Source organism: Myotis myotis, unplaced genomic scaffold, assembly GCF_014108235.1.
Source record: "Myotis myotis isolate mMyoMyo1 unplaced genomic scaffold, mMyoMyo1.p scaffold_m19_p_6, whole genome shotgun sequence".
Classification (NCBI taxonomy): domain Eukaryota; kingdom Metazoa; phylum Chordata; class Mammalia; order Chiroptera; family Vespertilionidae; genus Myotis; species Myotis myotis.
The window spans coordinates 59,548,228-59,573,458 of NW_023416368.1; the positions used below are offsets into that span (position 1 = coordinate 59,548,228).

Here is a 25,231-nt window from a genome sequence, read left to right on the forward strand (position 1 = left end):
ATTAAAATTGTTATTTGAGATACTGTGTGAGATATTGTATGTAAAGAGGCCTAGAACCTCTTTGGAATCATCCTGCATCAGTGTCTGCAGAAATGAGGTGTCAAAGTGCAAATTCAAATCACACGTGGTGAGCCTGGATTCAGGTTGAATACCATGGTGGGTAGTGAAAGACGGGTGCGTTGAAGGCTGGACAATGAGAAAGAGTAGATGTCAAAAGAAAGTTCAGAGACTAATAATAATATCTCAGCATGTATCAGAGCCAGCTTTATCAACAATTTTTTTCTAAGCTAATGACAAAATTTTTCAATTTTATAATAATACTAAAAGGCTAAATGCTAAGTATTCACTATGCATTGAAGCATAAAATGCTTCCATTCATTCACAGACCAGCTTTTTTTCCTTTTTAATAAGCTCATATTACACATTTTTTCTTATAATAAAGGCATGCCCAGGCTGGTTTGGATTAGTGGCTAGAGCATCGGCCCACAGACTGAAGGGTCCGGAGTTTGATTCTGGCCAAGGGCACATATCTCCGTTGTAGGCTTGATCCTCCGCCCTGTTGGGGTGGGAGGCAACCAATCAATGTGTCTCTCTCACATCGATATTTCTTTCTCTCTATATCCCTTCCTCTCTCTCTAAAAAAATCAATGGGAAAATATCCTCAGGTGAGGATTAAAAAAAAGGGAGAGAGAAAAAGAAGGCATTACTGTAGTTCAAATTATAAAACTTTAGGAGGCAATTATTTTTCCTGCTTCTCTTCTCATGCCAGATTTAACAAGTGGTATAAAGGTTTTCCAAAAAGTAAATCTAATTCTCATTATCACTGAAAAAATTTCCAAACATTTTGATAATTGCTAAGTAAAAGTCATTTTGCATGTCACACAACTGTAGTTCACTAAATCTAAGCAATCTGTAATTTAATTTAATGTTTCTTTTAAAAATAATTTTTATTCTTCTTAAAGAATAATAATTAATCATTAGATGTTTTTAGAGATTTTCTGTGTGGAAGAATAAAATTTCCTATTTGAGGCTTCCCATAAAAATACAGTAGTAATATAAATCAAATAAAGGAGACTAAGATATTTAAAAACAAAATTGAGTAGAATTTGAGTATGACACTGTAATATCTTAAACTTAGTCTTAGATAGCAAAATCCAGCCAATATAAACAGGAAACATTTGGGAGCTTCAAAATATAATTGCTGTTTCTCATTCATTTGTTTAAAAATGTTGTTTTATTCAGGTACATTAAGGCATGATAATAAACTAGATTAATGACTTTTAAAAATAACTTAATAAAATCATATGAAGTGGGAGCAGTTTTTTTCTGTGTACAGGATGCATAGGAGTAAGAACTGTGGCAAATAGAACAACCAATATACTAATGTAGGGGTTGAAAATAATTTACAAAATTAATTTAATAAAATGTCTAGAACAGTAACTAACAATTATTAACAAAACATTGAAGCTGTCTGTATTTGCATTTAACAACACATTTAAGCCAAAGTGGAATTAATATAAATTAGTATGCAGTGAACTGATATGACATAAGATACAATAAAAATTAATGACCACACTCGAGACCTAAGTTATGACATCGCCATATGCTTTCTAAATACCTTTTAACTTTAACTTCTCGGTTGTGTTGAAGCAGCACATTGTAGCCTAATTGTCAACTGGAATATCCAGAATATTTCATAAAGTAGAACACTACATTTCCCTACCACAGCAGATAAAATAATTTAATATTTATTTGAACAAAAGGCCCATGGTTACTAACTTCAAACTATTGTTTTTTTATGTTTCTAGTACTAACTGTAGTCCTTAAAGCTATCTACAGTTGATGTTCGAATTGCCATGCTGTTTCTGAAAGGAATAGGTTTATCCTGAAGATTTAATGTAATTCACCCTATAATTTACTCAATGTGGAAAAGTTTCATCATAAAAAAATCCACTATTTATATACGTTAAGACTGATTTTACTACATTTTGTAGGACAAGCACAGATTTTTAGAAGAGATAAGCTGGCTTTCAACATCTGACTGTACACTGTGACCCTGGGAATATTATGTGTGTTCTTTGAGCCTCAGGTCCTGAACTAGAAAATGAGAACATCATCACAGTTGTCAAAGGGAGCACAAGGTTAAAAAGAGCTAGTACGTGTGCCCAGTCCCAGGCTGGGCACAGTGTCGTACACTGGGTGTTCATGTGTTTTTTCTTTTCTCTTTCCCATTCCTGATAAATTTTGGCTATTTGGAGATTGGTGAAAAATATAGAAGTTACTGGAATAAGTCAGCTCCATTAAAATCTTATTACGTTGCAGGCAATAGTTATACATTTCCAAAGTAACATTCAATAAGATGAAAAGATTGGTTTTAAAAATGTATTTACATATTATAATTCATATGCAAGAAAAGATTCTTTAGGGCAACAATAACAAATAAACTATATCTGTGTGTATAGTTTAATTTTGTAAAAATGAAGAAAAATACCCAATTTTATTAAATGTTCAATATTCATGGACAGCTAACAGAAACAAAGCTACTTTATAGAGCGATCTCCATCAACATCAAAACATATCAAAATAGAGTTTCTCTGAAGGAAAGAGCCGTTTTTTAATGGGTCGATAATAATTAGAAGTTCCCATTATTTGTCCATGAAACTGCCTAAGAAAGGTGCTACTTCAAACAGGATTCTAGTAGAACTTGGCACATAAATTTTAACTTTTCAAACCGCCCACTACTTTTCACCTTCTTTTAGCTTCACTCAGACAAGCTCACATATACATACATTAATATTAAAAACACACATGGCTTTAAAGCAGAAAACCATTTTCTACAACAAAAGCAAGTCAACATATTTATACCCAATGTTCCGTCAGAGAAATGGATTTTCCTCATAGAGCTGCTAATTAACATACACTATTACGTGCAATATTTCAAAAGATGTGTTTCTAGGAGGATATGGTTGATCATGTGCAAGAATTCTAAGGCATTATAAGTAGTTGTTCCATAGGACAAGTGCTGCCCTTGCGATGATATACTCTTGATACATTTTACAAGTCTTTCATCTTCAAATGCCACCAGCCAGACAGAGGGAGACATTCATAGTCTACAGGTGGTTGGCTCAAAGTCAAAAACTTTGTTTAAAAAAATGTTCATGGAATAGCACCATAGAAAGTCTTTCAGAAACAAAACCTTTTTCCAACATTGCATTTTTTGTCTTAAAGTGAATCCCAAGAAGGAAAAAAAAGGAAAGAGAGAGAGAGAGATCTTTCAATTCTTACAAGGTCTACTTCCGCTTCATTTCATTTTTTTTAAATACAACATTAACCATGACAACATCAACAATAACAACTACAACTACAACAGATCAACAACAAAAGAAAGACAATAGCAGCAGTGGTAACTTGAGTACGAACCACCCAGACAGTCATTTCATTTAGAAGAATCCTGTTCACACCAGTTGGGAATTTTTTTTTTCCAGTTAAGTTCATAAGCCAGCACAAGGCTTCTTGGATTTGGTGTGAAAAGGCAGCACTTTCGCTGAAAGAACTGAGTCTACGGATCAACTGGGCACTTTTCAGCACTTCAAAAAATGATGTCTAGAGTTTAATTGCTATAACAGAAACTATTGACATTTCAAAGTTGTCAAAATATCAGTAAAATAAAGTGGTCTCAAGATGATCTATGTTTCAAAGAGGTTACTCTGGCCTGCAAATGAAAATAATGAAGCTGAAATATTCCAGTTTCCAAACATTGGACAAACCTACATTTAAATTACAAACCACCCTCTTTAAGACTCCTATTTCACAACATTTTACAAGGATCTGGTAACTGTGTCCAAGATACAACGCCAAAGCAATTATCCTAAGAAACAAGGAGAGGGTTTTCCAGTTTATGACCTGCAAGATCCTTTTATTTATCCCCAATCTTGCAAAATTGTCTAAAAGAACACTCTGGAGGCCCACAGACCCTGAACCTAATTGTCTGACTTGCGAGGCATCTGCGTCACGCTGTGAGCAAAAGCTTGTGGAGTCTTCCTTGAAGCACGTCATGCCCTTCCACCGGCTTTATTCATACCGTCAAGCTGGAGTTCAAATACCCTGGCAAAGCTGACCAAGGTTCACTGCCAACTTCTCGTTCGGTACAGAGATAATTCTGGTCGTACAGCTTTCTTCTGTTCAGTTTTATTATATAAAACATTGTGCTAATATCTTCATTTAAAAAAAACAAACGATGTCTTCTCTCTGTTATGCACATTCCTTTATTTTCTGAAGGAGGTTTTGGTATTAGTTATTTGGTATGCGTGGTATCTTGATACCTAATGCTTTTGTATCTTATATGAAATCCTTTCTTGTTGATTGTGTCATCAGTGTGAAAATGAATCAAAACTGCATCCCCATTTGAATAGATCTCTTCTGGTGGCTGAAGAAAACAAACAAACAACAGAATAAGTCACTTTTCCTTTCATGGAATTCGTGTTTGGGAACTTTTTGGGGGGTATATAATTGAATCCTCCTAAAACCTTGGAAAGTGGATATGAGTGATTTCTTCATTTTACAGATAAGAAAACTTGAGTTTCAGAGAAGCAAATGACATGCTCAAGTTTACACAGTTAGTCAGTAAGGTAGCTGGGCTTTGAGCATACTTAAGTCTGTTTCCAAATTCTGGAACTTGGTGTTTTGTGCCCAAATTTTTAAGCCAAGTTCCTTTGATTTACAAATTAATAAAGTGAGGCTCAGAGAGGATGAAGAGACATTAAACTTGTTTCAAGAGCTGCTCTGAGGCAGAGTCACTTCCAGAACCCAAACTTTCCATTCCTTCTAGTTTTAATAATTGAAGTCCAAGAAGGTTTTTGTTTTCATTTTAGTTGCTATTTGGACAGGAATTTAATAGTATTAATTAAGCAATAGGTACTGATAGACAATAAAAAAAAAATTGGGGATAATGTCGTCAAAACAATATATATACTCAGATATTGAGTCTGTGGATTTGATATTGATGCAGAGGATTCTGGGAAAGAAAGCACTGAGGCTTTCCTTAAGCTTCCCCCTTTATTTTTTAAATTTCTCATTGTGACACGCTCTGGCCTGTACCTGGCAATGTGTCCTGTGCAGAGTGATCCCCTGCGTTTGAATAACATCCCGCTGATCTGCACGGTGGCGGACCATCCACTCCCACCAAACACATTTGTTGAAAAGAGAATGTCAATCTGAATGGGGGTGCATATTTGTGTTTGTTTGTTTTTTGTGTGTGTGCGCTTTAATTTAGGAAGGTGACAACATTGTCAAATGTGTGTGTTTAAGTATATTCCATTTATATTATTAAAAAGTTAAATATTTATTGCACTATAAAGCCAAGAATATAAAATTTAGAATGTGGCTGGTAACAAGAAATTATAACTACTGAATTCATCTATCTCTTTTGAAATTATCAAGCAAATTCACCAGAAGTGGTAAGAAGTGGTAAGGCGTGTTATAATGTGTTAGGAAACTGATAATATATCACTTTTTTTTTTTTTTTTTATCAAAACACCGCTGTTCTGTATGTTACATATGTTAAGCATGAATCGATAGGCTTTTTTTTTTTTTTTTTTATCATGGCTATGGTATTCTGTTGGTACTGTATTTACCCCTGATCCACAAAATCGACCAAGCCCCATCGCTGTTGAATCGAGGCCACCAAAGAGCTCAACATAGTCATAGCCACAGTCAGCTTCTTCTTCCACTTCGAAAATCGGGAAAGATAACTCCAGTCGCGAGCCCCGTTCTGACACTAATAGCCATTCACAGTCGACTTGCGCTGGGTAGTTGTTATCGCCAAACTGCGCATGTGAGTAAAGGTCTCTGGGCTTGGATTCCGCTTTCAGGCGGCCACCGCACTCTGCCAGGTGAGAAATGAAACAGGTAAGCTCAATGAGCTTTAACAGGGCAGTTTCCATTCCAATGGAGTCTAACCATGTTCTAACTTCTCAACTTAGGAGTTATTGCTGTCTGCAAAAGGCAGAAGGCATTATCATTCAATTTTATTGAAAACCAAAAAAATTGCATAGTTTGAAAAAAACGGCTTAAAATATTTCAAAAAGTTCCCGTTTTTATCTGTTTCAATTCACAACTGAATCCTATGAATCACTCAAATAACCCTATGGACCCTATGAGTTTCATGAGTTCCTATGGATGGCTCAAAATAATAAATCTGGAATTAATTTTCCATGAAAAAAAAGGAGAGAGGATTAAGTCTGCAGGATACCTTTGTAAAGGACGAACATTTGGCCATTGCATGCAAGAGATCTGATTGGCCTGGGAAGCATTTCCATCAGCAGGAAATAACAGCCAGCGTGGGGCAATTGCTTATGAGTGAAATATGTTCAATAGTTCATTTTACATGATCCCTTTAAAAGAAGATATTTAAATAGAGTAAACACACTTCCTGCAAATATCCCTATTCATTTACCAAGTCAGCAAAATATAAACAGAGTAGTTTAGCATGTCAGCAATACCATCTTCAAATCCATTGAAAACACTTTGCAAGCTCCCAGAGCGTCCTCTACAGAATTCTGGGAAATGGAAAATGAAGCTCAATAAGAAAGGAAAAAGAAGGGAAGAGAAGCCCAGGGGTGGCCTTCATTTTAATTTGGAAAGACAAGCTTGTTCATTTCCTGAAAAAGTATTAAATTCCGGGAGAGGTCCTGTAATTTGACCTATAAGTGCTTTTAGTGGTGGGCATTCTACTTTAATTGAGTTAGATCAAAATAATTTCCTTTCTAAGGAGCATAATAATGTATCATTTGATTTTTAAATGGCATTGGAAGTGTGATGATTTGTGCTACAGAAAAGTCCTACCAGACAATGCCATGTTTTAAAACATTACTTTCTCTCCACATTTCTCCTTTTTTTCCTGTATTATAGCTGCATCCTCTGAGCGAATACACCGGATTTTTCTTTTTACTGGAAAGATTTGTTCCTTACAATTCATTTATTTAAAACTGTAACAATAACACTGCTACCAGATTAAAATAAAATTGGACCTATAAGAAACCAGATCTACTGTCAGGGGAAAACACTATTCTCCAATGAAGTCCATTTCCAGTGGATTTGGACAGTATTACTTGAGGAAAAGTAGCCATAAAGCTATATTAAAGCATATTTCCAATCACCTGGTTTCAAAATTTGTAATGTTAGAAGCTTTTCTTGTGAATAAAATTAAAATTGTATAGAGAAATATAAATTCAGGGAAGTAAATTAAAATGCATACTTCAGGGTCCATTGATAATAGCCATATGTATTCCAGAAGGCTGTAAATCATGCATAAGCACTTTATAAATGTAGCAAAAACAGTGGACAAATGTAGTATTGGATTTGGCTGTCTTTTTAGTAGAAACTGCCCTAAATCAGAAGTTCAGAAATGTCTGAAAATCAGTTTAATTTATCATACTGTAAGCTGTTCACAGGTGAAAACTCCTATTTTCCTATAAATTCCCTTGAATTCCTAATTTTCCCTCATAAATTACTAATACCTTACATATCCATCTAAAGCTTGTGCTCAATAAATATTTGATGAAAAACTACAGAATAGGAAAAACTTGTTAAAAAGAAAGCTCTGGGGAAAAATACATAGTAGGCAGAACATAAGAATATTTCAAAAGATGTGGCTACTAGAAAGTAGCAGTATAAAATAAACCTGTCCAGAAAATTCCAAGAAAGCTGGTTAAATGAGGGCAAAAAATTATACATAAAGAAAAAAACCTACAATTTTTGATAAGAGCAAATGATAAAAAGTTGGAATGCCAGAACGCTAATTCCAACTGTTATTTTTTGTTATGTGGTTGTCATCTAAGTTTTAGTCATCTCAGAATCCTCATTTCTGAGATGACAGTGCTGGATTGGACAATATCCAAGGCACATTTTACTTAACAAAATGAGATCGAGGTTGTTCTCGTGGGTTTATGAATGGGTGTAAACTGCATAGGGAAAAAAAACGAGACTAGATTTTCTTGGACTGAGGGAATATTTAAAACTTAAATAAGGAAGCATGCAATCTTTACCTATTGCTTAAAATAATAGTGATCCATTTTTTAACAGTTTCCTTCCTAATCCAAAATTTGTATATTAGGAGAAAATATACAGTAAAAGTACATAAACTTTGGAGACAAAATTAGGATAAAATCCATGCTTTAATGTAATTTTAGAATTCTTTGAAAATTAATAACTTCTCTAGATTTTCAATGTCTTCCTCTGAAAAAATAAAAATAATATCTATATCATATAGCTCTTTTGAGCATTCAATGTTTGTAAAGCATATGTATGTGCCTCAAGTGCTGGGTACCAGATTTATTGGGAGTGCCATTTTTTAAGTTATATAAATGTCTAATCACTATGCGATACACCTGAAATTAATATTGAATATCAACTTTAATTAGACGCATGAACAGACTGTTGAACCTCAGAGGTAAGGCAGGGGAGGGTGGGTGGGAAGAGATCAACCAAGGAACTTGTATGCATATATGCATAACCTCTGGACAGGGACAATGGGGTGGTGGGGACCTGAGGGGGGGTGGATGGGAGCGGGCTGGAAGAGGTTAGGAGGACCTATGTAATACTTTTAACAACAGAGATCTTTTAAAATTTCCCCCCCAAAGTAGAGAATTAGATTCTACCAATATATTCTTTTTTTAAATTTTTCTCTTAAAAGGTATCTATTTATGTATTATTTAATTTCTTTATTGATTAAGGTATTACATATGTGATCTTATCCCTCCATTGCCCCCCTCCCCACTCCCCCACTTATGCCCTCACCCCCCCTGGTGTCTGTGTCCATTGGTTAGGCTTATATGCGTGCATACAAGTCCTTTGGTTGATCTCTTCCCCTTACTAATAGATTCTTAATGGGAATATAAACACTGCAAATAGACTCCGTGAGCAGATGCCAGGCACATTAAGGTGTCATGGAGTTTGTAGCTGTAAGAAACTTTGAAATTATTATTTTACAGATGAAGAAACTGAGATCCAAAGACAGTATCTTTTCCAAGTTCCCAGGTAGGTGATGGCATAGTTGGACCAAGAGCTCAGATGTACCAACATAATCTTTACTTTCCATTTACGACAAGTACAAAGAGAAGTTTCCCTATTAAAGAAAATTTTTACCAAGCTAAAAAAATGGAATTTATACTCAGATAATTTAAAATACCGTATCATCAACTATTTTGAAAGTTTTGAAAGCATGTTTTCACACTGCATTCTTGGAATTTGTGATAGCCAGAATTTCATATACCATGACCTCTCTACTGTTAGAAAAATACTGACAGAGTAATGGGATTCCAAATTCCTTCAACACATGACAAGTTATCAGAAAAATATTTAAAAGTAAATGTCAAATGTATGGAAAATCCTTCATTAATATGAAATTTATGGTCCACGGAAGATTTTTCTCAAACCAAAATATTTATATTAATCATAAAAAATTATTACTTTATATTACATCTGAATCTTATTATTACTACTATGAATCAGATACATATCCTGACAATTAATATTCACATTCTCACAGCCTTCAATGTAAATCTAATGCTTATAATAAAATACACTAGAGTGAAAAATAATATTGGACAATAAAATAATTAAAATTAAAATTTCTAAAACAAAATGAAACAAAAAGATAAAAGCAATCAGCATGAAACTGTGACAAAAATTACTGCACTAAAATTGTTTCATAAGTATGCAGGCCAGTAATTTTAAACTGGTGGGCTGCAAGAATATTTAAAACATGCAATACTTGACTATTTAGTCAAGGGCACTGACTTTTTTTGCCTTAGATTGTCAAATAAAAATATGACAACAGCCAACACAACAGCTGTTCAGTGTGAAGGAATTAAAATTATATCTATTTTTTGTCAGGTTTGCAAAAATATATTTTTGGTGCACTGCAGAATTTATTAATTAGTTTATGTGTGCCATGAGATGAAAAAGGTTGGAAATCGTTGATGTAGACATTTTATACTGTTCTATACCAAGACAGATTTCTCCCGTGTCTCAACAGTTTAGGCATAGTTAATGCCACTAGATGTCACTATAAGCTAAATGACTTCAGTAAACATCTGCAATTAACTGATTTCTTTTTAAAAAAGGCTTAAAAAATGACATTTCTTAGACATTTATGGAATATATTATTAAATTGGATCCAAGATATAAAAATACTATTCTACTGTTTGCCTAAAATTACCCATATTTTTGTAAATTATAGTTTATTTCTTAAAGACTTGTAGAACAGCTGTAATCTGTAAATCATATTAGTGATTAGGGTTACAGAACTTCTGTGTTTCATGCCAAATAAAAGGGGAAACAAATAAGGTTCTATAAAACAGATGATCCCCAAATTTGATTAAAAAATGAACTAATGCGAAAACTAACTAACTAGTCGGGATTAGAGAACACATAATTTTTGAATACCAAACTATAAATTTTCTATCTGTTAAATATGGCATATAAATCAAATTGTTACAGTTAACAACACATTATAGAAATATTTAGAAATATGTAGTTCAACTTGATCATAATGCATTTGAATACGAATCAGACCAAACTATTAGGTTGCTTCCTAAATGTTCATCAATGATAAAAGCTACATAGGTCGGATGCTGCATGGTTCTAGACCAGCGATTCTCAACCTGTGGGTCGCGACCCCTTTGGGGTCGAACGACCCTTTCACAGGGGTTGCCTAAGACCATCGGAAAACACATATATAATTACATATTATTTTTGTGATTAATCACTATGCTTTAATGATGTTCAATTTGTAACAATGAAAATACATCCTGCATATCAGATATTTACATTATGATTCATAGCAGCAGCAAAATGACAGTTATGAAGTAGCAACGAAAATAATTTTATGGTTGGGGGTCACCACAACATGAGGAACTGTATTAAAGGGTCATGGTATTAGGAAGGTTGAGAACCACTGCTCTAGATAGTGCTTCAGTGAGATTTACTCTGTTGTAGGATCCTGTTATGGGACCCACTGCATTCACAGGAAGAAAAGCTGGCCCTTAGTCAGGAAAGAGAAGCAGGGCCCTAATTTGCTGACCTGTAGAATGTGTAGCTTGAAAGCCTCTTCTTTGAACAGATGCATCAGAAACAAACCGAACAAACATTTTATTTCCAGTAGCCACTAGGGGCTCTGGGATCTTGTTGCCACATAGTCGTCCAAGAATTGGTGATTTTTCTGTTTCTCCATCAAATACTTCCAAGTGATCGTAAGCACATTCTTGATGCTGCTCTATCTCAAACTCACTAAAGGCCTGTTTAAAGAAAGAAAGAAAGGAATGTAGGAAGGAAAGAAGGAAGGGAGTCACTTATTATTAAAAGTAGCTTCTAGGTTTTGAAGCAGAAATACAGATCAATTAAATATGTTCAGGCCATGCAAATGATTTGATACATATAGCACATTACTGAAAGGGTTATAAAATTAATAAAATGTAAAATATCTGGAAAACAAAATGAAAAAAAATGTAATAACCCCATATGAAAGTCTACTATTTGACTATTATAACTAATTCTACTATTGCAATTAAATCCACACCAGTATTTAGAAACATTAGAATAACACAGTAATATTTTATTCCAAATTTAATTCCAAATATTTTATGAATGTATCAGAAAGTTTTAAACCATTATATTAAAAAATTGATTCTTTCTGGTTTTGATGATCATAAACTATTGGATATCATCCTACTTTCAGGCACCTAAACCAAGAAGAAAAATCCACAAAGTAATTATCATATTTTGACAAAAATGAAATGCAGTAAATCTTAATAGAATAACTAAAACAAAGAAAATTTTCACTATATATTTCTTTATTTAGATTTTACAACCCACATTTTTAGAAACTAATATAAATTTAGGCTAAACTTTTAAAATTTACTATTCAGACAAATGGTAAACTTATTTTATATTTGGAATCTTACAAAGTTTAGTATGCTTTGCCATTTAAAAATCATTCTAATTTACCTGTGTGTTAATTTTTATGTGCAGGTCTTTGCAAATTCTTAAAATAAAAATTCATTAAATCCTATGTAATAAAAGGCTAATATGCAAATCGACTGAACAGTGGAATGACAGGCCGCTATGATGCACACTGACCATCAGGGGCAGACGCTCAATGCAGGAGCTGTCCCCTGGTGGTCACTGTGTTCCCACAGGGGTAGTGCTGCTCAGCCAAAAGCCCTGAGCCAGGCTCGTGGCTGGTGTGCACATCAGCAGTGACGGGAGCCTCTCCTGCCTCCATGGAGATGTCCAACTGGTGGCTTAGGCCCGCTCCCCCTGCTCCCACCAGTCATACATCCTCTAAGGGCTCCCAGACTATGAGAAGGTGCAGGCCAGGCTGAGCGACTCCCCTAAGTGCATGAATTTCATGCACCAAGCCTCTAGTATATATATATATATAATACATTAACTATTGCAAAGAAAAGTGTAATGAAGATAGACTGAAAATCACATTGTCCAAACTATTAATGATTCCAGGTATTGCAGGTTATTCACAATTACCAAATAAGGCTCCTCCCCCGCAAACCATCACACATTTGAAAAAATAAGCTTTCACTACTATTTAAGTCTATAGAGCAGTGATGATGAACCTATGACACGCGTGTCAGAGGTGACACGTGAACTCATTGTTTTGGTTGATTTTTCTTTGTTAAATGGCATTTAAATATATAAAATAAATATCAAAAATATAAATCTTTTTTATACTATGGTTGCAAAGATCAAAAAATTTCTATATGTGACACGGCACCAGAGTTAAGTTAGGGTTTTTCAAAATGCGGACACGCCGAGCTCAAAAGGTTTGCCATCACTGGTATAGAGCAAAGCTAAAACATAAAAGAAACCTAAGGAAATAGAAAATATACCTGAAAATTCATTAATTTTGCTATAATCCCTGAAGCATAAAATATTTGCACATAAGCTTTTTATATACTGATAGATCACCTCTTCCCCGAAATGGCGGGCAGAGTAACGGTAATCATGACACAGCCTGCAGCCCGGAAATGCCAGGAGGCCCAATTCTGTACCTTATATGGACTATACACTGAATCACCTATTAGCGCGCGCCGAGTACCCTAAGCCCCGTTCTTTCCGCATTCCTCCCCTCAAAAGGAGCGCTCACCTCTGTCAGGGCCGCTGCTCTCCCGTTGTGAGACAGCCCAGCAGGTCTTTCTCCTAATAAAGCCTGTAATAACCTGGTTTTCGGCTTCCGACTGATCTTTCATAGACATGTTTTCTTTAATGCAATTTTGTGAAGTAATCATAATGCTCAGTTTAACTGACATACATTTTATAATTTTTGAAGAAAAAGTGACTAAGAAGAGTTCTCCCTCAGTGCTGGCCACAGTTCCATACCACACCACTGTCTACTATCTCTTCTGACTTTGGGGGGAGGAAGAGAAAAAATGAAAGAAGCAATTTATATTAATTAGGGTGTAGGAGAAAGGAATGAAAGGTACTTAAAAAAGAAAAGAAAAGTAAGAGGGCTGATCTTTCATGTGTCATTCCATTGAATTCTAATTTTTAAAAAGAGTAAATTAAAATGCATTAGAGAATGAGGCTCAATCCCCAGTAGGAGGCGTGCAGGAGGCAGCCAATCAATCATTCTCATCACTAATGTTTGTATCTCTGTCTCTCTCTCCCTTCCTCTCCGAAATCAATAAAAACATATTAAAAAAAAAAAAAGAATTGCACTGGAAACAAAAAAAGTGGTGTGGAAAAATATAGTGAACAGTTTATCCTGAAACACAATATTCAAAGTAGGCAGTCACTGAAGGAGTTTGTCATTTATTATTATCTATTATCTATTGGCATAGAGTAGACATGAGATATGAGATACAGAAGAACCTAAATGGATGGCTGGCTGAATGTCTGGATAAGTCTGCCCATTCATTTGCCTACCTACCTATCCCATGTTTATGGCCAAAACCATGAGTGGAAATGCTCTGGGGGTGGCAGACCAAAGAGGCTGCTTTTCTGTCTCTCAGGAGATGGTACACAGTTAGCGTCTCTCATCCTTGAGCACACATTCACAGTCTTAATATCAGTTTGTAACCTTAAAAAAACCAATGAGAGAAAATTGGCTTAACTGCACCAGATAAATTTATTAAATATTATATCAAGCTTCTGAATTATAAGATCAATAGTATTTCAAGAAGAAAAATACTGATATCTGAAAATAATGACAAGTAATTGTCCCTTGGGAATGTGATTTAGAATAATTCATCTATAAATAAAAAGAGCAGAGAGACATACTGTGTAGAAGAGAAAATGGTAAGAGTGGTGGGGGTAATGGCATTCTATAGCACATACTCTAAGTAAAAGCTAAACCTGGGATCAGATTTTACAGACCACACAGTTCAGTCCATTGATTGGTCCATTGAAAACTAAGTGAATGAGATAACTGGCTACTTCACTCCTTAATGAAATGCAGGATGTCTGGAGTAAATCATAACATCTGTTTTACAGAGCACAGCAACATTACACAGCGTGGCATTGAGCTGGTGGGCTGGGGGGCACGCTGACACCTGGTCTGGAGCCAACTGGCTCCGGCTTTTTATCAAATTACTAATGGAATCAGACTGACCCTATAAGAATCAAATTAGGCAAAGATTCTGTAGCTGACATACTTTCAGGCAATGCAAACAACTCTCATTCATTAAGGTATTAATGAATTTTCCTCTTGGAATTGGTGGCAGCTTGTTAGGTCAACTGCAAAGATTGGGTGGTCCTTTTCCAGCAGTCAGCCTAACCTAAATGCGCTGCCACACACAAGCAAAGCATGACTAACTCACATACTGAGGTCTCATTAATCTGGCCCTAAATATCACCGAGATAGCCACATAGAGGGACCTCCATGCATAGTGACTTTGCCTCAATACAAAATATTTCTAGGCCATGGAAAAGTATTACGGGAGCCCATGGGGAATCAGAAATCTTTAAAAATACTTTCGAGTTTCCAAAGATATAGTGAGATGCAGTGTATTGCTTTATGCTATGACACACTCTGAGATATGAATCTCTATTATATCTAAGTAATGCAGAACGTGAACATTTCCAGCCACCAGGAACCAATGTTACAGCAATGCCCCACAAAGACACTCAGATAACCCACAGGTCCTGCACCTTCACAATGAAGACAGGACAGCTGGCAAAGCTGATGTATGAAGCTGTAAGGAACTCTGAATTTTGCTGCAACACTACCTTCTTTTGTGGGATTTTTAAAAATATTTTTGTTAAGCATTTACACTACTACTTTACAGACATTTTGGTATTCAAATTTAAACCTTACTCATTCCATGGTTATAGTTCTATGGTTTTAAGCTTACTAATCTAGGTTTTAGAAAGACCAAGAAAGAGTGAATAACCGTGAGCTCTCGTCAGGAATCTTAATGTATTTCCCATAAGATAAACTAGGAGATTAAGGAGTCCCATTCAAAGGAAATAAAATTGAACTCTCACTTTAGGCTGTGGAAAGAATAACTGTGTGTTTCTGGAACACCCAAGAAAGCCTAATCTACCTTGCTGGCCACCAGCCAGGCTTGCATATGCAGGCCCCTTATATGAACATCTGTGGAGGTGCTTTTATTGAAAATACAGGCACTGGCTAAAGGATAAGGCCATTCAGAGTCACTACATGTATCCACAAAGGACAAGATAATAAAATGATAGCGCTGAAAGCGGATATAAAATTTAGCCAGGGTGGCCATTTAAGAGAATTAAAGAGACTGATGCAATTTGAGCAGCTGTGAAATAAGATTCAGAGCTCCCTAGTCCCAAGCCATCTTTTGCCTTTTCCTGTTTTGGGTAAGAACTGTCATTTGGTTTCCCACAAGATATTGGAAGAATTAGAGGCCACTGGAAAAAATGGTACAGTGGAATACAAACCCCAGTCTTCTAATATAAGAGCTTTTTTTTTTCTTGTGAGCCCTCTATAACTTTGATTAAATACACTCTTTATGGATTTATGGTAGAGAATTATATGACATGTGTGGGTGTTTTGTTTTCTAAAAATATCCCATATATGAAGCTATAAATAACAACTACGGAACTTAGCAGAACTCTAGGCCATGATGCAGAGAATAAAATTAATTACTGTATGCTCCATTGCCTGGAATTTTGTTTCAGTTTTATTTGTTTTGGTTTTGTTAATCCTCACCTGAGGATATTTCCCCCCCATTGATTTTTAGAGAGAATGGAAGGGAGGGGAAGAGACAGAGAGAGAAACATCAATGTGAGAGAGACACATCAATTGATTGCCACCCACTCATGCCTGGACAGGTCTGGGGATCAAGCCTGCAACCTAGGTACTGTATCCTTGACTGAAATCAAACCTGGGACCCTTCACTCCATGAGCCGCCTCTCTATCCACTGAGCCAAACTGGCCAGGGCTGTCTTTAATGAAGAGTAATTCAACATAATGGAAAAGGTCCCCCAAAATTTGATGAGCAGTTTAGTCTCATAAAACTAAAACAGGATGAAGGCAGAAATAATAGATCCTTCATCTTATTCATTCAGAACTTTAACCCTTTCAACCAAGGTTCCTTTCACTTTGTAGCTATTACCACACAGTAAGTATCTCATCTCATGATTAAACACGTCTGCACACACACTAAAAACAAGGAAAATGCAGTAATTTCCTATTGTTGCTGTAGCAAAGGGCCACAAACTTAGTGGCTTAAAACAACACAAATTTATTGTTCTAGGACTTTGTAGGTCAATAGTCTACAAAAATGGGTGGGCAGCACGTAGTACTTCTAGAGGTCCTAGTGAGAATCTGTTTCCTCGCATTTTTCCAATTTCTAAAGGCTGCCCTCACTCCTTGGCTCATGCCCACTGCCTCCATCTTCAAAACCAGCAGAATAACATCATTTCTCCCCTCTGACCACCTGCCTCCCTCTCAGAAGGACACTTATGACTCCATAGAGTCCACTCAGATGTTCCAGGATAATCGCTCCATTTCAAGATCCTTCGTTTAACCACAGCTCCTTTTGCCATGTAAGGTAACACATGTACAGGTCTGGGGATTAGGACAGGGACATCTTTGGGGGTTTGGGGAGAATTATTCTACCTATCATAGAAAGTACGTCCAAATGTTTTCACTCTGCTTTTCAGGAAAATGAGCACAAACACTTATGATGACATGATTTCAAACTGCTTTACCCCTGACCTCCTTAGCTTGAGTCAATGAACTAAATCCCACAGAGCAAATACGGCCTGTGATCTGTTTTTGTAATTAAACTTTTACTAGAACGCAACCACGTCCATTCAGTTGTGGATTGACTAGGGCTGCTTTCACAGAATTAAATTGTTGCAACATAGACGACACAATCTACAGTCTATAATATTCACTATCTGGCCATTTAAAGAAAGAGTTTTCTGGCAAGTAATCATTAGCTACATTTTTAATTGTTAGAATTTAAAATGAAATTCATAGGCTACACAAAACCTTGATCATGGTTGAATTAGATAATAAAATGGTGTAACTTTTTAATTACTAATCATTATCATAATTATGATTTGTATTTGGTTATCATACATCAATATTTATTATAATTCAACAAAGCATTACGCCAAATATTTTATATGCAAATTCATTTAATACACATGAAATTCATGAGCAGTAGGTCCAACTTGTAGATGAAGAAATCAAGGCTTTAAAGGATAAGTATCTTCCCAAGATGACATGGCTAGTAAGTAGAAGTGCTATGATCTAGACCCAAGTCTCTTTGAGTTCCAAATATATGTTTCTAATCTCTCCATGTTTCTCTTGTATATTTATTTGGTCAATCACTGTAAGTTTGTCTTACTAACATGATTGTTTTCCATTTAAATTATTACATATGTGCATATACACAGCAATTGTGGATTTCTTTCTTCTCTGATGCAGGATGCTATAATTAAAAATATATTAAATGAAGAGACAGAATGCCTAGGCTAGATCTAAGGTGTTGATAGGCCTACTAGCTTTATAAACTTTGCCAAGACACCTCAACTGCCTGGGACTACTTTCTTATTTACTGATCCTGATTCTGAGAGTGATAATGAGAGTCATGTTTTATAGGAATGTGATTAATGGGGGGAGGGGGGTAGAGGGGAATCAATATTATGCTATTATTCAGAAACTTGAGGTGGCAAAAGTGTTTTAACAAGTCTTCTAGATAATTCTGATGCATGCCAATATTTGAGAAAACCTGGTTTAGATTGTAACTACTTCTACTAAGATCACAAAATCAAACAGTTAAAACAAAGATCCATATTTGCATTAAAGCTCTTCTTTTCCTTCTGAAAATTACCTCCTTAGGATAATAGTAAGTATGACCATTGTTGAACAGACATGCTTTACGTCCTGACCCTCAAGAAAATACTTGCATGAAAACTAAAGCCTGTGAGGTATGAAAGAATACACTTAGAGTTGGAAGGGATGTTCAGTAAGCTGGAAAACATACAATTGAGAATGAATAAAGTATGGCCAAATTTAGGTACATCAGGAATTCTATTTCCCTGTGGCTATAGAAAGCTGGAAATAGTATTGCCTTTACTCTAATAGAAAAAACTATATAAATTAAAAATATCACAACTTTGCTGAACACATCCAAGAACTGAAGTCACTGGTCAACTAAGGAGTATCAAATCCACTGAATCTCAGGCCCATCCAAGGAGAGATGAGACATAAACATCTGCTCACAGTGACAGACTACAGAAGAAAGGAATGCTGGGTGCCATATAACTAGGTAAGAAGCATTCAGCTACAATTTTTAATGGATTGGTAAAGATCAGGTGTGAAGAGGGTAAGAGTATAAAACTCCTGGGAGCTGTAGACATGGGGAGTTTACAACCACTGAGAGACTCTTCTCCATGACCTCAATCTCCTGTTCATGAGAAAGATTGTAGGCAGAGCAGGAGATGGCCAAGTGCATTCCTGGGTGTTACAGGCTTGGAAAAGGGAATAGGTCACTGCTGTGAGCATGAAGCCCTGTTGCAACTCTTTCTGAGAAACAAAGGCCTAAGCCTCAGGGGGTGGAGCAGAAAACCCTATCACCACCAGGGCAAAGGTATAGACCTAGCGTAGCCAAAGGAAAGGTGTTAAAAAACAAAACACTTCTGCCCCTGGGGAAGTTCTGGGCACAGGTTCCTATCCCAATAACATGAGAGGTCTACTACAACTGTGAGAGGGCAAAGAAACTCTCCCATGGAAGACCAACTAGAGCCATAAGGTGGAGTTTGGTTGTCATGGAGACAAAAAATAGGACCACTGAGAAGGGCAAGCCCTCAGACGTAAAAACACAGAGCCTGTCTAAAGAAGAGGCTGTGCTAAGACAATAAAGAATCCCCAGCCCTCACTACCAGACTAGCAAGCACCAAGTAATGAGCAAATTCAGTCTACCACTGAAAAAGGAAAAAAGTGTGGAGAGGGACATAGTTCATGGTGAATATAAATGGGGAAGCTAAAGATGAAAGACAAACATTGATAAAATACCTCTTAAATCTCAGCTTCCCATCTAAGAAAAATGAATTTGAAGCCAATGTTACATTGAAGATAATCATAGGAACAAGAAAAACCAAACTCAGCTTAATTACTGACTAGATTCACTCAACAACACCCCCTCCCATATATGCACATACATTAATAGCCTAACAGAAGAGATGTGTCTACTTCCAGACATAAAGTCTCTACTATTATATACATACTGTCTGGTGTTGAATAAAAAATTACATGACACACAGAAAGGCAAGAAGAAAATATCAATGTTAAGACATAAAATAACAGAACAGACTCAAACATGACCCTTTTGTTTAAAGTATCCAACAGAATTTAAAGTAACTATGATTAATTTGTTAAAGATTCTAATGAAAATGCAGACAACATGCAAAAATAGATGGGAAATTTCAGCAAGGAGATTTTATTTTGGAATGAATTGTCCTCCCCTCAATTCACATGTCAAAACTCTAAACCCCAATGTGACTGCACTTGGAGGGAGGTCCATTAGGAAGGTAATTAAGGTTAAATGAGGTCATAAGAGTGAGACTGTAATCCCATTAGTGACCTTTTAAGAAGATGAAGAGGCACAGAGCTCTCTCTCTCTCCATGTGTAAAGGCCATGTGAGGATAGAGCAATGAAGTACCATCTACAGGCCAGTAAAAGAGGCCTTCCTAGATGCCAACACTGACAGTACCTGATCTTGAACTTCTAGTTTCCAGAACTATGAGAAAATAAATTTTTGCTGTTTTCGACATTCTATGTTATTTAGTCATGGAAGACCGAGCAGACTAATACACGTGAGAAGTATAATAATGGGTCAAATGGAAATGCTAGAGATAGAAAACATAATAAGAAAGATAAAGAATGCCTTTTACAAGTTTATCAGTAGACTTAGGATAACTGAAGAAACAATCCCAGAACTTAAAGATAGGTGCAAAGAAATTACTGAAACTTAGACTAAGAAAGAATGACAAAAAAATAACAGAGCATCCAAGAGTTATGGGGTAAAATGAAACAACCTAGTTTATATGTAATTAAAGTTCAAAAAGGTAAAGAGAGACAATAGTGCAGAAGAATTTTGTGAACAAATAATGGTTGAAAAATTTTAAAAATTCACGACAGACACCACAATACAGATGCAAGAAATTCATAGAATTCTGAGGATAAATTACCACACACACACACACACACACACACACACACACAACCCTAGATACATTGAATTCCAACTGCTGATAAAAAGAAAATCTTGAATGCAACCATAGGAAAAGGAATCATTACTTTCATGGGAATAACATTAATATTCACAACAGACTTCTTAGAAACCATGAAATTCAGAAAATAAGGAGTCAATGGTTTAAAGTGCAGACAGTAAAATAAAATCGTCATCCTAGAATTCCATACCCAATGAAAATGTCTTTAAATAGTGACACTACACAGATATACTGTACACAAAACATAAAAGGAAATTATTCAGAGAGGACTTTGATACCAGACAAAATCTGAATTTCACACTGAAAACAGTCTTCGGGAAAATCCATGTTCTCAACTCCTTTAGCTAACTGCACTGTTGAAAGGAATGCAGCCTCTATATCTCAGCCCATAGCTTCAGAGAGTGATCCTCTTAATCAGGACCTTGGACAGGACTGGAAAGCAATCAAGTTCTTACATGCTGTCATCTTAGCATCTAGCATCCTTCCAAAGACCAGCTGAAATGAATTAACGTCTTTGTTTGGAAAGTCACTAAATATTTTTCAAATATGTTGACTGCAAGGAGTTCCATACCAGGAATATGAATGCATTGGTGACTGCATTAGAGAATTTTGTTATAATATTGCAGAGAACTACAGCCTCTTTATTGCCCCCCAAAAATAACCACTAAAGGAAAGAGTTCAAACAATTTTAAAATTAACATTATGGCTGGACTGGTCTAGTAAGCTACCATGGACGGATAGCCTTATTCTCTACACAATTTCTTGTCTTTTCTTATGGCAACTGCTAGATTATTTTGAGCCTTGCTAGCTGGCATTCCTTCATGCTTCTGACAACAGCATATTGTAGAAATTTTTTAAAATTTCTATATTCCTACGATTTTATTTTTTTTTAAATTATACTCTTCATATATATTCTGTAGCCTGTAATGAAATTTAATATATACTATCAGATGACCAGGACAGAATGTGAGGCTCAAAGACTACAGGAGAGAGGACAAACATTACATTCATATTTGAATTTGTGAGAAGTCTAAGGATATCAGTATATGTCTAAAGAGGCAACTATAATGCAAAAAAGAGTATTTCATAAACCGCAACACAAAATTACCTCTATTATTAAAAATACATATGCTCTGTATATAGGGCATATAGAATGGACACAGCCAGTAGAATTTACTATGCTGTGTTTAAGTGCATACTTACTGCTGTCTTGCTGATTTTTTAATTTCTTTTTTATTTTCTCCATTTGAAAACATCACTTTCAACAATACATTAGGAAGTAAAGCTGACTGCTTTGCAGTAACTTTGGTAAAGCATCCAGGATAAGATCACTATATGAGAAGTTCATGAGTACCAGTACTATCACCTTGATTTAGAAAATCAGGGATTTGTTTCGTGTTAGTAGGAAAGCAAAAGAAAGAAAATCTGTTCCATCCGTCTTACTAACTCGATTCCATCAAATAAACGCGTATTTTACCTCGATGTGTGAGCCACGGAAGACACGGGCAATCGGCTTAATAAAAGAAGGTGACGTGCTCACTTACTAATTTGACTCGATGGCCTGGAGTGGCACTGATTTCCCATGTGCATTCCTTCCTGCTTGGGTACTTGTCTGGCCAGTTGGGACTGGTGATGAGGCCACTTGAACTGTGGATCTTCTGTTCACATTCAGCTGTGCCAGTAACAATAAGATCAATCAGTGCAGAAATCTAGCCCAGTATTGGACCAACAATAAAGCAGTTTATTTACCCACTATCCTACTGAAAGACTTTTCTGAATACTAACTAATCATCGCTCCAGTGTCTGTTATCATATTCATGTGCTTTGGCACACATGTTGCTGAGCATAATCAGGCAATGTTTGTTTTCTTGCTTTCATGAAACTAAGTGTTTACAATGAATTTTATAAATGCCTGAAAGAAAATAAGCTATTTAAAATGGTTGGATCTGTAAGTTCAGACTTTAAACGAGCAGCATATATTGACAATTAAGGATATCAACACTTGGTATGTGCAAAATATTTAATACAATGTCACAAACAAAAATCAATGGATTTTGACATTTCAATTAATTTTTTCTATAAACAGAAAGATTATTTATAGCTAATTAAGATCATTGAGCCATTTTATGAATTATGTACTTATATTTCTCTCTCTTTTAGTTGAAATATACACTTGAATACTGGATATATTTCTATCTATAAGGAAGTTTCCTATAAAATCCTTTCTTAAAAATATTTACTGTAATGAACAAACATTTATTTGCTACCTATGAGCCCTGGGCTACACGCATACTCTGCAAAAGCTGTCTCTTTTTTTTTGCTCTGAATTGTCTTCCATATCTGCAAAATGACTGGGCCTGTTCCCAAGCCTGTCAATTTCATAGATACTTTACCAAGTTACAAATATCAGAATCTCTAGGGTTCTGCATTCACACATGAAAGGGAAAAGAGGTGAAAATCTTGCTTGCCTATGATTCTGGGTCATGTCAGTAGCTCAATGAAAACATGGGGAGAAAAATAAACTCTTGACTCATGACCATATTAGAATAGAACTGAATGGAACAAGGGTCATTTCACGATACTATTTGAATGTGCATACAAACAGTTGATATCTAACTGTGGTTCTAGACAGGTACCTACCAATCCACATGTGCTAATGACACAAGCTATAAAATCTGCCTTAGTAATTCTTTCAAAATAGGCATAAATCCAAGTTAAGTAGAAAATTCAGGAGCAGACCCTCAGCAACAATGATAGCCAACATGAGCTAGATGGGCACACGGAATATGTATTTAGAAGAAGTAAAAAACTGAATAAATATTTCTTGTGCCTATCTAGCTCATATTGGGTATCATTGTTTTTATAAAATATTGAAATATTGTAAGGTCTGGGGTCCAAAACTGGTAGGCTACTGTTGTGCTACTAGTATGTTTCCTTCCTTCCTTCCTTCCTTCCTTCCTTCCTTCCTTCCTTCCTTCCTTCCTTTCTTCCTTCCTTCCTTCTCCCTTTCTTCCTTTTGCTAAAACCAAGACTTAAAACTTTAAATGGCACAGTATCTCCATTTTCAAATGCTTTCTGTCTGGTAGGCATCTGAGTTTGACTCTCCTGGTATTTAAAGTGGCATCACTCATATGGCACATATATGAGATATTTTGGGGAGGGAAACTAAACCAAATGCAAAGCCTTTAGCAGAAACTCAGCTTAAATATGTAGACTGTCAAAAGGTCTGTCCAATGAAAACCTGGGGATAACGTGGTCCTTTTCTGGCTGCCAGATGGCATCATAGCAGCAACTATGTCTGTTATACAAAGTTATTCTAATTCTACCCATGTGTGAAGTGCAGACTCTTTAGGTAATATGAGGTTTCCAATAGTTTGCCTTGGATCTTGGACCACTGCATGTGAGTGTGTGTGTGTGTGTGTGTGTGTGTGTGTGTGTGTGTATGTATATATATGACATTTGAACACTCGAAAGTGATATCACTCACTGATACAAAGAACTCTACCTGGAAGCAGTGTTTTACCCGAACGGCCTAAAATTCTAGCTGCTGTCAAGAAAAGAACACTCCTGAAATCAGAAGCATTGAATAGAGTGTGGAATCTCGGAGGGAAGACAGGGGAGGGTGGGTGGGTGGGAGTTAATCAACCAAAGACCATGTATACGAGTATACATATATGCAAAACCCATGGACATAGATAATAGGGTGGTGAAGGCTTGGGGCAGGGGACAGGGGCGGGTTGAGGGAGGTCAGTGGGGGAAGAAAAGGAGACATATAATATTTTCAACAATTAAGATTTTTTAAAAAAAAGAACACTCCCTTCATACCTTCCTTGCAGTCGTGTTTATTTTCATGCAGCACAAATCCATTCCTGCACTGACACACGTAGCTTCCCACCGTGTTGACACATTCATGTTGACACCCACCGTTATCCTTTGAGCATTCGTCTTTGTCTAGCAAAGAGATAGCCCCATAGTTTAGTAAGTAGCTTTAAAAACAAAGAATATCAAAGAACAATCATTTAGTTGCGGTTAACACAGGCAAAGGGTAAACTAAGCCACAGCTTACCCTGTTCCCAACAGAAAAAAAGGACAAAAAAACAAAAACAAAACAAATCTTAGTTCTATCCAGTCCTTGTTTAGCTTGGCGCCTTGTACCATGAATTGAGTGTCCAAGACCATTTGTGCCAGGATGAGAACTTGTAGTCCTCTTTCATTCCTGAAGTAAAAGTTTTGAGTAGGACATAGAGAAAGAACAGATCTTTTTACAACTAATTCTGAACATTTACAGTCAATATTTAAAAATAAATGTAAAACTGTGAGTAGTTTGAATAAATGCAAGATATGGCATTAAAGTAGAGAGAAATTCTTCAATATATTAACCATGGTGTTTAGATAGAGGCTAAACAAGGCTCCAAGATTTGTGTATAATCACTTGAAAAATTAGTTAGTGTAACTACTCTAGTTGATTTTTTTCATTAACATTGCAGTTAGGCT

At 35.9% G+C, this 25,231-nt stretch overlaps 1 protein-coding gene across 2 annotated transcripts in view; it reads right to left on the minus strand.

Annotated features, from left to right (window-relative positions):
- Nucleotides 1–700: 700 nt before the first annotated feature.
- TLL1 (tolloid like 1) overlaps nt 701–25,231 on the minus strand; it is a 168,762-nt gene continuing 144,231 nt past the window's right edge. The window contains exons 17-22 of one of the 2 annotated variants that reach the window (XR_004968452.1): nt 24,563–24,688; nt 22,282–22,409; nt 11,084–11,297; nt 5,634–5,884; nt 3,904–4,426; nt 701–3,835 (exon numbers count right to left, since the gene is read on the minus strand). Coding sequence is in view for 1 of the 2 variants with exons in the window: in XM_036315138.1 (XP_036171031.1) it covers nt 4,295–4,426; nt 5,634–5,884; nt 11,084–11,297; nt 22,282–22,409; nt 24,563–24,688 (851 nt within the window). In the remaining variant the exon portion in view is untranslated. Of the gene's footprint in view, nt 4,427–5,633; nt 5,885–11,083; nt 11,298–22,281; nt 22,410–24,562; nt 24,689–25,231 lie in introns of both variants that reach the window. The other variant, XM_036315138.1, reaches the window with a different exon arrangement.